General features: G+C 38.4%; 2 protein-coding genes across 2 annotated transcripts in view; both read left to right on the top strand.

The window, feature by feature from the left end:
- Nucleotides 1–15,195, top strand: part of Hnrnpa3 (heterogeneous nuclear ribonucleoprotein A3) — a 397,554-nt gene that overhangs the window by 213,392 nt on the left and 168,967 nt on the right. The window lies entirely within an intron of this gene.
- Nucleotides 1–15,195, top strand: part of Agps (alkylglycerone phosphate synthase) — a 96,541-nt gene that overhangs the window by 51,372 nt on the left and 29,974 nt on the right. Inside the window, exons 12-14 of the mRNA XM_051166145.1 lie at nucleotides 6,274–6,325; nucleotides 10,702–10,778; nucleotides 13,514–13,626. Of these exons, the coding sequence (XP_051022102.1) occupies nucleotides 6,274–6,325; nucleotides 10,702–10,778; nucleotides 13,514–13,626 (242 nt within the window). The remainder of the gene's footprint in view (nucleotides 1–6,273; nucleotides 6,326–10,701; nucleotides 10,779–13,513; nucleotides 13,627–15,195) is intronic.

Genomic DNA, 15,195 nt, shown 5'->3' with positions numbered 1-15,195 from the left:
TGGGTTTACAAGGTTTGAAATAAGTTCAGTAGCATAGACTCTCCTTTTTGGTTGTTTTCAGTAGAATTAAGGATTCTGTCTCCCGGTTGAAAGAGGGCATTTCTTGCCATTAGCGGAAAACTGACTAGAGTAATTAGTCAGTTCCTTGGAAACTGCACTTTTCATTCTTAGAAGTAGGTATTTGGAGTGGTAAGTCGCAGGTGGCCTCTCCTTTATTAATTACAGAGGGTGCACTTCTCTGCTTTCTCTCACTTTTGTTTTCAATATTTTAAGTAATTTTAAGTGAATAGGCATTTCCTTTAAGTTTAGATCAGAATAGAGAAGAAATAGTTTGTGAGTTCTGCATATTCCAGAGGAGTTCAGATAAACTGAAAATAATTAGCTTTAACATGTACTTTATAAAAAACCTTCTGTTTATCCAGCATTCACTCTTGGGTATACTTGCTACTTATAAAATGCAATTGTCATTGTAAGTTAGGATTTTGATATGTTGTCATACCTTTTCTCTTTAAAGAGAATAACTCTGGTCAGTGATTTGTTTAACTGGCTTTTTTACAGTTGTGATCTAGTGAAATGAGGTCACTGTATGGCGTACTCTCTGCCAGAGCTACTGAGTCACTTACTGTGTCTTTATTGAACTGAAAATAAAAGTAAAATTATGATTAGGATACTCATACAAACATGTGGCTCTTAAAGCAGAGGGGAATATTTACCCAATAATATATATTTTGTGCTTTAAAAAAAACCAACTATTTTTCTTTAAGAAGATTTTTCTTGTTTACAGTATAGACTCCTAGTTACATGCATGTCATTTCCAGTATGACCAGTGAATATTAACTCTGACACAGTTAGAGGGAGAACCTGTCTATATTTAAAGTTTGTATCAGCACCTATCTTTAACCCCTCTTTGAACTTTTCATGACTTTATCATTGGCTTTTGTGTAGGAGCACTTGCTCTTAATGTTAAACCACATATTGAAATGGGTCGTGTGTAGATTAAATAGACATGCTCTCAGGTTTTTGGTAACTGCTAAGGGCACAACCTATCCTAACTTCACTGAGTTAATTTTGCACAGCATTGCCCATAGTGTTTAATATTGAGGCAGTTGTTTCTGATGAAACACGTAGACTATTTCTGATAGGTTCAGGAATTTGGGCAGGAAGTTTGGCTTACCCTTTGAAGAAACCATTTCAGTTGAAAGACAGCTCACTAGCTGTGGCAGCAGAGATATAGGGCCGTTCAGTGATGCATTCTTTTAACATTAAGAAGTTAAAGTAGTAGCGAGACTGTATTAACCCTGGACTCTTAGAAAAGCTAGTCAAGTCAGATGCACCTCTGCTCATGTGTCTCATCGCAAGGGTGCATTATCGTTTTCTTTGGCAAGAGCCATGGTTTAGTTTAAACATTTTCCAGAAGTCTTTTGGGGTATTCCTTATAGAATTGCCTTTTTAAATTTATAAAATAGTTGGATTGAGCTATTAGCTACTTTTTAAGTTAGCACAGAGAGTAATACTAAATTTTACTTTTCAGGTTAAGGTTCAAGTAAATTCCTGGTTGTAATATACTTCAAGGAAGGAAATTGTTAGAAGTTCGGCTTAGTCAAATCTGTACTCGTATTTTGAATTCAGTGTGCTTACAGTATCCAAGACTTCTTCTTTATAAACAAAAAATTACTGATGATGCCAAGTAGTAGGTGCTGGCAGTTTTTTTTTTTTTTTTTTTTTTTAACAGCTTTTAAGCTATTTACTGACTATAAGACATAGGTAGATGATTCAGGTCAGATGCATGAGAAAATCCAGTAAGTACACTTAATTATTTTCTTAACTTTAGTTGGAGTAAGCATTGTCTTTTTGCAGATTGTTAAAATTTCCTGGATTTCGAAATAACCCACCATTGCTTTGTTGAAATATCCCTCATAGGTTACTTCTGACACCTACCAGCAGGGGTCACTGTAGTGTCAGGGCACCTCCCTCCCTGTCTAGGCTGCAGTGTTACTAGTCTTGCTTATAGGCTAGTATGGCGTGACTTTGAACCCCAGTTCTTAGAGTTTATAGTCACTGTCCTTCAAAGAGTCTGTGTTTTAGCTTACCCTCCCCAGTTAGTTTTGAAAGCAATAGAAACAACCTAATCTGAGCTGTACACACTTTTAGGCCAGAGACATGGTATTGATGCTTCGATTATAGGAACTTCTCTTTGATCAGTTGCTATAGTAACTTTTAATTATTTCAAATTTGAAATAAATTTATAAAGTATATATAGGATGATGTGTAGTAACTTACAAATTATCAGTTGCCAAAAGCCAGCAAATTAATCTAGATGCTATTTTTTAATTGAATTCTTTGCTTATGTGAATTTAATGATTTATTTATTTATTATATGTACAGTGCTCTGCCTGCATGTACACCTGGCTTATGTGAATTTACTTAAGATAACAACTGGAAAAATTTTTTGTTGACTTTGGGGGAAAATGAAACTTTTCATCACTTAACTTGAATTTGTCAATTTCTTTATAAAATTCAGTGTTAAAAACTTTGTTTTGGGGTAGTATCTGCTCATGTAACTCAGCTACCAAGGTAAAATCACATTCAGCTTAGATGAATATTGGAGCTGCATGATTTAGCAAGTACTCTGAAACTTTCTTGCTTATTTTCCAAGTTTTTTTTTTAATTTTGAAAAATTTATCCATAAAACATTGGGATTAAATAGTGTAGTGATCACCTGCATATTCAGTTCGTAGCGTCAGTGTTTTCTGTTTGTCCCTTATATGTACGACTGTGGACTGTTGGGAGTGATGTTGCAGACAGTATAACCCTGGACTCCTAAGTGCTTGAGCAGTCATCTCCTGAAACATTACGAGCACGCTATTCACAACACAGTGACCATAGTTAAGGAACGATGGCAGCTTTTAAAAAATATTTTAATTTTCATATTACAGAAAATTGTGCATTCTAATAATTAAATCACTAGAGACAGAATGGCACTCCATTCTATAGCCTCCAGGACACCTTGGACTAGTTTATGGTTTACTGTAGCTCTTACCTCCTGTCCAGCGTTTTCCTTTATCAACAAGCAAGTTTTCTTCTCTGCCAGCCACCCTTGCAGGTGCGAGAGGCCTGCAGGCATGGACTTCAGTGCCAGTAGTTTTGATGGATAGCACAGTCCAACCTCTTTGCATCTTAGAGCTTTGCCCTACCATTCTCTGTGGCAGCCTTTAGGCACACTTTCAATCTAAGCAGTTGTTAGGCAGAGACAGGTGGATCTCTGTAAGTTCAAGGCCAGCCTGGTGTACATTGTGAGTTCCAGGCTGGTCTGGCACAGTGTGAAAGCCTGTCACAGAAATAAAGTAAGGCCTAATAGAGTGAGTGGAGAACAAGGGAGCCACTGCCAGCTTAAAGGGGATAAACCCAAATACAGATTCTTACAGTGAAGCCGGAATTGATTTGTGCTTTCTGGGTGTGCTCCCAGACACAAATGTTACTGAGAGTGGTCTTGTTATCTCCCATTTCCTCAGTGCGTGCGTACCCCTCCCCACCACATGTTGCTGTTGCTTGCTTTCATGAATAGCACCCTACCTTGAGGCAGTCAAGTGGAATCTGGCTGCTGGAAGGAAGTAGAATTTATAGTTCTCATGAGGAATTTATCCCTTCCCTCCCCAAAAAAAATCTCTGAATTGTTTAATATTTTATGGTGTGCTTATGCCAGAACATATAGACATGTATGTCCATAGACATTATATCATGTATGCCTATAGCTATTGTACTCATCGTACTAAAGGCCTCTGGATTTGTAAATGTGAAGAAAATTGACCTTCCTTTAGTATTTTGGAAACTGGTGGTGCTTTTGGGAATTTTTGACCAAACTATAATACTTTATACCAAAATTATGCTGTTAGTAAGACCTCAGAATGGCCAGTGTGATGGTTTTGATGTAACCTGTGATTTGAGTATGAAACTAAGCAGTGTGTATATAGTGAATTTGTGTGTGTGTGTATGCGTGTGTGGTGTGTTCATGTGTGTAAGGGTGGCACTTGAAGCTGCTCATCAGCAGTCAGGACATCTTGGTGTATTCTTTGCTGTTTCATATCCATCTGACTTTGAACAAGTATGCTAACTCCATCCATTCTTGTGTCTATCAGAAAAGTGGTCATTGCAGGCTCTGCTCCTGTGACAGGGCTGTTGATGTGTGAACTAAATGCAGGACAGCAGTCGGGAAGCGCAGCACCTGTGTCCTGGGAGGTGCTGGGCTGTCAATACAGCTAGAAGATCGCTTGGTATTGTCCTTTCAGACCTGCCAGTGGCTCTGGGAAATCAATTGAATTATTTCATCTTTAGTACTTAGATGAGTATTTATAAGAATTAAATATGTGTTCCAGTAAAAGCAAGTAATAGCAAAAATGTCCTGATGTGCATTTTAAGCTTTTAGGGAGTTTTGTAACTTAAACGACACCGTGACAACACATGTCTAGAAAGTTTATAACAGATTTTGAAGACTGGAGCAGTAGGAGGTGTCGGCAGGAGTCTGGAGGCAATCTGGGCTACTTAGAAGATTCTGTCTCAAAACATTTACAGCATTTTCCAAAACACCTGCTCTAAAATCAGCTCTTGGTAGAACTTTAGCTATAGAATCTTCTGTAGGAAACGATAATCCTGTTTGGACTTCGGCCCCTTTTCTAGTTTCTGTCATTACAGAGTTAATAGAGTGCAAGCTGAGTGTCTTGTCTGCCGTCCTGGGATTAGTGCTTATGTTCAGTTCACACGTTTCCATATATTCCTAGTTGGACATTTGCAGTCTATATGTCCAGATGCTCCCAAATCCAAAGTGTGCTATTAGTAAGATGGTGCTGAAAAAGGTAGGATTTCAGAGCATTTTAGATTTCAGGTTTACAGGTGAAGTTACTCAACTTGCTGTCTTCACTTTGTGTTTTCTGTTGCTGTTTCCCCTTCTTTCTTGCAATTCTTACCTTGTTCCTAGGCATACACAACATTGGAGCAGCCTTTTAGTCTGTCTGTGTGTCTGTCTGCCTGTATACACACACACACATACACACACATACACATTTGTTTTGTTTTGTTTTAGACAGGATTTCTCTGTATAACAGAGCCATGGCTAACCTGGAACTCACTCTGTAGATCAGGCTGGCCTCATACCCATGGAGCTCTGCCCACCTCTGCCTTTCTAACACTAGGACTGAAGGCGTGCACCACCACTGCCCAGCTAAATATATATTCCTAACCTTCAGAGTTTGATTGCTGTTTGTATTACACGTAACCCTGAAAGAACACAGCACTCTGACTGGGTGTTTGTGGGTTTCTCTTTTTAAAATAATTGTGCAGAAGGATTTAAGGAAGGAATGGTTCCTAGCGTTGTCTTTGAAGATATTGCAGAAGATATTCTTATTTTTGGAAGTTCTTTGGCATATATCAATTTCCACTAGTGTCTTCCTCATTTTAAAAGTGTGCGAGAAGCTGGGGATGTGGCTGAGTGGTGGAGCTTTTACCTAGCAGGTGCATGGAAGAAATAAGAGGAGGAAGAGATAGAGGAGGGGGAGGGACCTACGCAGGAACCTTCTGCATACAGTATTGCAAATTGTGCCACCCTCCCCCCCTCCTGAGGTTTTCTTGGTGTAGCCCTGGCTGTCTTGGAACTCATTCTGAATATCAGGCTGGCCTCGAACTCAGAGACCTACCTGCTTCTGTCTCCTGAGTGCTGGGATTAAAGGCATGTGCCACAATGCCATTTGGGTGCCAACAATTCTTAAGACTAAAATATTTAGTCTTAAAAAGTTCTCCCTTGTTTCAAACAGTCCATTTTGAGGTCTAGCTTTTTTCTTTTTTGTTTTGTTTTTGGTTTTCGAGATAGGGTTTTTCTGTGTAGCCTTGGCTGTCCTAGACTCACTTTGTAGACCAGGCTGGCCTCCAATTTACAGAGATCTGCCTGCCTCTGCCTCCTGAGTGCAGGGATTAAAGGTGTGTGCCACCACCGCCCAGCGACTAGCATTTCTTTTAAGTTATTCTTATAGGTTTTTGCCAGGCAACAGATATATTTTATTGCTAAAATTAAAAGCCCGAATATGTATGAATTGCTTTTCTATATAGATTTCTCTAAATATTTATATAAGCCACTGATGTTTGTCTTCATGAAATTATGTAAAACATTGAGATTCTTTTCTTTCTATGTATATTTAGGAGCTAAGTCCTTGAAACCTTACATAAGGTCCTGCTTGTGTGGATTTTTAGTGTATTGAACTGATTCTCCACTTTGTCCTTAAACAGAGATGTGCTCCTGCATCCATCCGCCTCATGGACAACCAGCAGTTTCAGTTTGGTGAGTAAGGAGTGGCCATTTTAAAATGCGCTCTGTTAGCCTCCAGAATTTTCAAAGGCTGGTGATTGTCATGGTGCTGTCCTGCACGGGGCTCTCAGTCTAAGGACTCACAGTCATGTAAGAGAGAGTGCAGCGGAGTGGAAGGGGTGGGGAGCACAGGATGCTTGGGTTGCTGGTGAAGCTGTGATTCATTCATGGCGCTCTCTCTCAGGGTGGAAGAGGAAAGTTAGGAAAGGCTTCTGTAAGAGGTGCACTTGATGTGAATCTTCATGAGGAAGTGGAGGTTCGCTCGAGTCTTCTACTCTACGAGACTTGTTCCCTTGTTAGCAAAGCTGAACGTGAGAAGCACAGTAGTGTGTTCTAAGCACTCCAAGTATTTGTGTGATATTGTCCTGTCTCCAGTGACGTTTTTGTGGAGGGGCACCAATCATCTTTGCCTTAGAAAGCTCTTTCTGGCAGTGTTGCTTAGGGTGAGTTAGGAGGGTCTACACTGGAGGGGAAGCTTCGGTGGTGAGACTGTACAGTGGCAAGTTTGGAGCACCCTGAGCAGAGTGGCCCAGAGAATAAGGGGTAAATTTTTAGGACAGCCATTAGCTACCCACAGGGTGGCAGTTAAAGGCAGTGATTCATTGATGGCAGTGGAGCTTTAGTGAACTTATATTACAGTGCATGGTTTGGGTGCTGCTGGATTATTTGAATGGAGAATTACAAGCAGCTATGTCTAAAAACATTTTTCTAAAATGTTTAGCTTTTATTAATTGTATTTTCAATTTTTGTTTTCTTTTTCTTTCTTTTTTTTTTCTACTCTGTCTTTTGTTGAAGTTTATTTTAGAATTTAGTGTTAAGAACTTAAATACCAGCTAGGCTCAGTGGTGCACACTTTCCAGCACTCAGAGAGGCAGAGATAGATGGGTTGCTGTGAGTTCGAGGCCAGTCTGATCCAGACAGTCAATTCTACACAGAGATACCTTGTCTCAGAAAACAAACAAAACAAAACAGTAACAAAAGAATTTAAATAGCCCAGAAACAATTTCTGAAAATGTTGCCATTTCTTAGCAGCAAATGCCAAAGGCTAAAATAGACAGGGTTTTGGTTAGTGTCTAAGGGCAGATTAGATTTTAATGCAGGGAAAAATGATTACATTATATACCAACTAAAGACTTAAGACTCTTAACAGATCAAGAATTAGTTTTTAAATTAAAATTTCCTGTCAGTCACTGTTTAAATTTTTTTAAACATTACTTTCAAAATATTGTACTATTGATGAAGGTTTCAAATAAATGTATCCCATAAATAATGAAATTAACAAGCCTCCTTTGTGCCTTGGCCTGTAATCACAGATCTAGGTCTAAGAGAGTCCTGTAACAGCTGTGCTGTCCTCTTCATGTTACTTTGAAGTAGTGAATTGTCTCTACTGTAAAGTCAGCTGTAATTGGAACTGATGTTGTTTCTGAGCAAGCTGTGTAAGTGTAAAATGAGCATCCAGGGAAGGTCTTCTGGTGTCCACCATCCACTTCTTTTTTCTCTTTGCTTTGGGATGTGCCGACACACGCCCCTTCTACTTCTAGACTTAGCCTTTACCTTTATTTTTCATTTATTTTTTAAAGTTTGCATACAGTGTTGGATCTGGTGAAATCTAGTCTTGACTGTGTTTCATCTCCACTTAGCCACCAGAGAGACTCTTTCGAAATACCATGCCGCTGGGTTGGCTGTGTTTTTTGTTTGCCTTCTTGTTATATAGTCATTGTAGGGTGTTGGCTTTCATAATAAGAATGTCCTTCAACTATGTCCTATTTTGACCATATGCACATATCCCTCCCCTCTGGACCATCCATCCTTTCCCCTTTAGGTTATACTACCTTGGATTCCTTGGTATCCATTGAAGATTCTTTCTATATATATTCCATCATGGCTTCATGATTAGGCAATTAAAAGAGTAATTCTTAGCACAACAGGTCTTATCCAGGACCTTGCACCAGCCATGTGGCAGATTGATGAGTGTTTATGTCATACTGGTTAGTGACGTATAAGGCTTATTATTAATTATATTTTTAAAATATTTTTATTTCTCCTGGTCCAATCCTGAATACAATATACTGAAATTATTTGTTTTCAGTATATTGACATGATCTGCATATTTACCCTATAGACAAGGCTTCTCAAATTTGAGGGATATTTTTATGTCTCTGTATCTCTTGCCCTCACTACATCTTATACATTTAGGTTTAATTAATCATTGAGTTGGCAAAAGAGAGTGAACAAATCCTAGATAGCTATAGTACAATGCTGAGCACATTGTTAATATTACAATTTCTCACACACTACCTTTTAGTTGCTCTTCCAGGTGAGTGGTAGAGCCGTGATCAAACTGTTTGTCTGATTTCAAAGCTCTGTGCTGTAACTGTGTCAAATCATTTCAGAAATACATTGCTAACTAATCCTTTTAAATGAATTAACATTATGGCACCATCAAATTGATGTTATATGCTGATTGATGCTAATCATACTTTCTGACTAAGAAAATTGAAATTAATTAACTATAAAGATAAAGCACACTAACCAGAATGTATTTGTTGTATAATAGTTTGATAGGAAACAATAGCTTGATTGAAAAAAATAGTGATGTCTTCAAGTTATTACTAATGCTCAGCCCATCTAAAAACAGTATTACTTTTACAATAATTGATTTAATCCAGTATTATGGATGAATGTGGTTGACTTCCACTATTGTAATGGGAATGATGCCCATCAGAGTCAGTGGATTAAGGTGATCATGTGCTCTTAAGAATTACACACACATTTGGAGTTCTCATGCATTGTAGAAAGGTAAGTGTTTTTGCAAACTTTTGTATAAAGCATAATTTAAGTTTTTTGCAAGAACTCCAGGCACCTTCAGTACTTTAGTGGTATTGGGGATAAAAGCTAGGCTTCAGGCATGCTAGGGAAACACTCTACACTGAGTGGTAGCTCAGCCTTCTTTTTACTTTTTGAGGCAGGATCTCAATAAGTTGTCCACCCTGGCCTTGAACTCAGTCAGCTCAGGTAGGCCTTGAACTTTCAATTCTGCTTCATATTCTTGAGTATCTGGGATTACTGCCCTGAGCCCCCAGGCATAGCGCAACAAGTTTATCTGTTTAATTTCAATTATTAATGGAGGGTGATTTCTGTTTGGTAAAAGAAGTGCACTTATAGGTGCTAAAATTATCTTTTAAAGCCTAGCTATACTGGAGAAACATCTGTGACATCTTATAGGAGAGAAAAAAATGTTTCTAAAGAAATCAACTTTTGATCCAGGGCCTATTGTTGGTTTCTATCTTCCCCACAGTTCATTTTCTTTGTTTGCTACCTTGCTTGTCTTTCTCACCTTCTCACTGTCTCAGATGTAGCATGAGTCTTTCCTAGTCTCTGTGTAAGGCCTGTTTTTCTTAGTCTTTTACGTAACCTAGTTTCATCACTACAGCTAGCAAAAATGTAGTGAATATATATTTACATTCTCACTTAAAAATAGATGGGTTGGAACAAAAGACTGGCAGTGATTGTTTTAGAAACAGCTAGTTTGCTGTTTGCATTTATTTCCTTTAAAGGAAGATTTTATACTTCAGAATCCCCAACCATGGAAGACTAGAAGAAACTTTACCTGAAGATAATTTTAGGTTTGCTGAGTGCTTGAAGAGTTTTGTGAGAATTTTGCATTAACACGCTGTCATATTTTTCTGACCTGGGCTGCAGGAGGCCAGATGTGGGGATTGACTGTAGCATCCCTAGTGCTGAGACGTTGCTCCTCTTTGAAAACCGATGAGAAACCAGTAGAAGGTTCTCACCCAATTAAGCTTAATCTGCAGGCAGCGATGTTAATTTAACAGGCTCTGAGACACCATTTTTGTTATTTTGGCAATTTTAACTTCCTGAGTGTGATTAAGCAAGCAATTGCTAGTTTTATGTTAAGAATTCTGGATGAGTTAAGAATTAATTAAGAAACAGCCTTAAACTTTACATGGACTCCATATTTGGTTATAGTTCTGTGTGGTTTCTGTATAATTAAAAAGAATAGCAAAACCAGCCACCTCTGGGTGTTCTTAAAATAAAAAGTAACAAGGTGGTTTTATTGTATGTAAACCATACATTGAGCGATAACTGAAATTATGTATAGTATTAGTTACATGTGTTAATTTGACTTAAAAACAAAGAATAGCTTTTATAAGCAAAACACTGTCACCTTTGAAAGAATGCAGAGGTAAAAGATTTTAATACAAACATCCATGTAAGTTACAACTGTAAAAACTTGCTTTCATTAGGATACTAAATTAAAGCCATCTTTTGATTTCAAAAACACCTAATTTGCTATTAATTTAAACTGTAAACTTTTCTCTTCCTAGGTCATGCTCTTAAACCTCAGGTCTCCTCTATTTTTACATCATTTTTGGATGGATTAAAAAAGTTTTATATTACAAAGGTAAGACTAAAAACAAAATCTAAAATTGCACATGTGCAGGACGTGAGCTTTCTTCTTGCCTTCTCCCCCGACACCTCCCGTAGGCTCCTTCCCGTGCTGTGCAGTGCTGTGGTGTGTGCTGGAGCAGTTGGGCAGCTGTGTTAGCAACTGAACTGGGCACTCAGTTCCAAAAGCCTCAGTCTCTGGCTCTAAAATCTGAATGGTCCTACATTGAGCAGTTGCGCACTGGCTACATTTTCTAGAGTTGGAATTTTTTTTCCTTTTCATTTGTATTCAGAAGTGAAGTGAGGGTAGGTTCATCGACTCGTTTAACCTTTGGTTCCTGAGAACTCTGAAGTGAAGCTGTACTAGTGTGTAGTCACCGTGACAACAGTGTGTGTCAGTGTGTACCACCGTGGCAGTGATGTGCCATTTTGTTGTTGTAGCCATGAGGTTTTGTCATTATTTTGCTTAATTAGGTAAGGTTTCTTGAAATTCCAGAGAGATTGACCCAAACCCTGCCTGTCCTTTCTGGGTATAATTTTGTGTGAATTAGCTCACCGTGGCGTTCTAGAGAGAGTTATTTGTTCTTTCACTGTTCTTTGATGCACACTCCTTTGAGTAATAGAATTATCAGATGTCCTTTGGATGGATTTTGTAAATAACGTTTTCCAATCAAGTGCCTTTTTTTTTTAATTAGGATTTTTCTTTTTGGTGCCATGGATTCAAATTTATATATTTTCTTATGACTATTTAATCACTCTGAAGCTGAGAAACCCTTTCTTTTCTAGTATGTTTAGAGACATTTTACTCCCCAGCCTCCATTATTTTCTTGTTTTGTCTGGGTTTTTCTTGTTGTTGTTGTTTAGTTTTGTAGGGGATGAAACTGAGTGTCAAGTGGTCCACAGTTAAACTGTGTCATACCCTTCCCTGCTTGTTTTGTTTTGATCTTTTGCTGTCAGGTGAAGATCTGGGCTGGCCTCCGGCCCCTCCCCTCTTGCCAGCACCGTGACTGACTATGCCTGCTGCTTTACCCTGATGCCACAGGCAGCTCATTACACAGTACTATCTGAGAAGACACCACTTTGTCACAGTTCCTAATGCTTTGTATTAGTTTCTGCTTTGGTTTTGAAAAGTTAAAAATATATATAATGTTGTTTTTTCCCTTAGTGTTTGGAACTTCCTCTGTTACATGTTTGTTGTTCTAGAGATTTGTGCCTTTCAAATGACCACTAGGATTTTTATTATAATTGGAACATTCTAGTGTATTAATTTGGACTAGTGTTCGCAAATTTGAAATAATTTATGCATCTAGGAGCATCTATATTATCTTTTTTCATGGTGAATTTATACATTTCTTTTCAATTTTTGTGTTTTTCTTTTAAAGATTTATTTATTTATTACATACACAATACTTTGTCTGCATGTACAGCAGAAGAGGGCACCAGATCTTATTCTAGATGGTTGTGAGCCACCATGTGGTTGCTGGGAATTGAACTCAGGACCTTTGGAAGAGCAGTCAGTGCTCTTAACCTCTGAGCCATCTCTCCAGCCCCCTTATGTTTTAGTTTTTTTTTTTTTTTAAAGACAGTTTCACTTTGTACTCCAGGATAGCCTTAAAAAGTTCTGGCAATGCCTCTGCCGCAGTCTGCCCAGGGCTGGGGTTATATGTGTGAAGGACTGCCATTATATGGGTGAGTAAATTCATGGGTAGATTATGGCTCAGTGGCCATTCATCAGGTGCTGAACATTTGAATTCTTTTCATATTTGGAGTTATGAATATTTCAGTTACGAGATTAACCAAACTGAACATCCCAGAAAGACACGTAAAGGGAGTGTACCCTGGGCATGCACAGTCCTCGTCACTGCTGACTCATGCATGCCTCAGCATTCTCCAGAGCCAGGTTGCCCAGGGTGGTGGTCCTTGTACCCCTTGTCGCACAGTTACAACCTTCCCTGTGGGGGCTCCAGGTCTGTCCTCATGCTAAGGACTCTCCCTACAGCTGGTCCCTTCCTCTCTTTCGATTCCTAGGACTTCCCTGCTAGCTTCCTTACCTCCATAATTTCAGCTGATCCCTGCTTCCCAAGGTCAAGGCCAAGTCCTGGTCCTGTCCTTACCTTACACCCAGTGTTTCCCTGGCCAGACATGGCTCCAGAGCCAGGGGCCACTTGGTTCATTTCTGACTGTAGGCCCTTTGCCTAAAGATTTGTAAGGTGGCAGGTTGTGATAGAAATCCACTTTATGATGATAAGATACAGTCAGCTTTCAATAACCGGGCCCACGCTGGTTCATATATTTCTTTTTTAAAGTAGTCTTGGTTCTTTGCATGCACAAGATATTTCTTGTTACTATTATATGATGCGTCGTGGTTGTTTGTAGCGATGTTAGCTCCAACCAGCTGCTTTACAGTTAAAATTCTGGCAGGTGACCTGTATCAGTAGGTACTATAATGCGGTACACGTTGAAATACGATGTATTCCGTACACCTCAGTTTCTTGTGTTTGTTCTTGGCGTGCTGGGCATCAGACCTGGGACTTCACGTGGGCCCGGCAAACGCTCGCCAGTGAGCTGTTCTCTCAGCAGAGTCAGTCTCTGCATCCGGGGTTCTTGTTAGTGGATGTGTAAACTTCACTGTTTAACAGGCTGCTGTAATTGAGGCTAAATCAGAAGGAAAAGAGCAAAATGTATTTCAGTTTACTATTTTATAGGCTAAGGCTTCCCTGTCATAATAAAATTTTATTTTATATTTTGTAGTTTAAAGGATTTGATCCAAATCAACTAAGTGTAGCTACGTTACTGTTTGAGGGGGACCGTGAGAAGGTTCTTCAGCATGAAAAACAAGTATATGACATTGCTGCAAAATTTGGGTAAGGCGTTGAGTTCATAACCAAGAGGAAACATGCTACCTGGGTAGCCGCTTCATGCAGACTGCGTGTGTCAGCAGTTCTAATTTGGGTTGGCTAATAAGTTCATTGCAATTTATGAAAGTAAGCTTAAAATACTGGTTTTATTCCAAAATTTGTAGGAAGAATAATTTGTTGCTTTGACCTAATTTCATACATATATACAAAATGTGTGTATTGTGTGTACTTTTACCTAATTTTACATATGTAATGTGTGTTATACAATGTTAAATATTATGCATTTCCTAGATTTGTGCATGAATGACAATTTTGTGATGTGTTATTTGTTATGTAAGAATGAGACAAAATTGTCAGGTTACTAGTTCATGTATAAAGCGTGCTGCTAGTGTGTTTTTAAAAGGAAATTATGTTTAGTCTGTGGTATTTGATAAATTATCTATACTCCACCCCTTGTCACTTACTGTTTTATGTTGGTTATAAAGAAGCAGAAAACACTCTGCATCTATAACCAACTGAATAGTGATGGGGTGAGTTCTGTCTGCTTGATGGATTATAAGGCAGATGGGTAAGAGCTCCAGTGGACACGCTGTCTGGCAGGCTGTGTTTCCCTCCCTCCTCAGCTGCAGAAGCTAACAGTCTTTCTGTCCTAGTCTTTCCCATTTGTCCAGGGCTGGGGGCACCTAACATTAAGCTAGCTCTGAACTTTATGAACATTTATCTTCTTTCCTTTCTTTTTGTCTTAAGAAACTAACTTAAGTTGGAGAGAAGTGCTTTACCGTGTCCAACTTGTGTGCACGTTAACTTAGCTCTTTATTTCTATGATTGTTTGAAATTAGTATTAAGATACTGTCTTCTTAGAGTGAAAACAAGTCTAGCTTTAGACTCAGTTTTTACTTTGAGTACTGATAATAAGCCCCTCTTTTATTTTTGCTCTATTCTGAAATTATAAGCAGAGCTGTAATTTTCTTATAGAAGATGAAGTTCACCCCTCTTTGCTCTAGTCTTCCATGGTTGTTGTTTGTTTTTGAACTTCTAAAGTTACAAGACACACTTAATGTCTAAATGGATTTCAAGTTTCTCTGTCTCTTTTTAGCTTTTGGGTTGCACATATTTTCTTCTCTAGAAATAAATATGTTCCTGTATTTTCTAGTTTCTAAGTTATATGGATACAAATATAATTTGATAAAAAGACTTTTTTTTCTCCCTTTAAAAATAGCATACTATCAGAAAAGAGATTTAAGCTAATTTTTTTCTGTAATCGCTCTAGTTTTGAAATATTAGAAACTGAAGCTTTACTTTTTTTATTATGTACTTCCAATTGATCTTAGCCAAAACAAACAAACTGGGAGGTGATCCTAATATATTTAAGTATTTAATTGGAATTTCTAAAATTTCAGAAGTTCTTTAGAGGGCAGTGAAAAACATTTAACCATAATGTGTGAGTTGCTGGATATGCGGTTACATTTTGCTCAGTTCTACTTGGCTCCTTTCCTATTCCCCAGCAGCACACTTGCAACTGTGCAAATAATGCTTTTCACTGCAGTTCAACCTGAGGCTAGAGATAAATGTTAG

The sequence above is a fragment of the Acomys russatus genome, chromosome 24, assembly GCF_903995435.1.
Source record: "Acomys russatus chromosome 24, mAcoRus1.1, whole genome shotgun sequence".
NCBI lineage: Eukaryota > Metazoa > Chordata > Mammalia > Rodentia > Muridae > Acomys > Acomys russatus.
The sequence above is the reverse complement of the archived record's forward strand: the minus strand, read 5'-3'. Positions and strand labels throughout refer to the sequence as shown.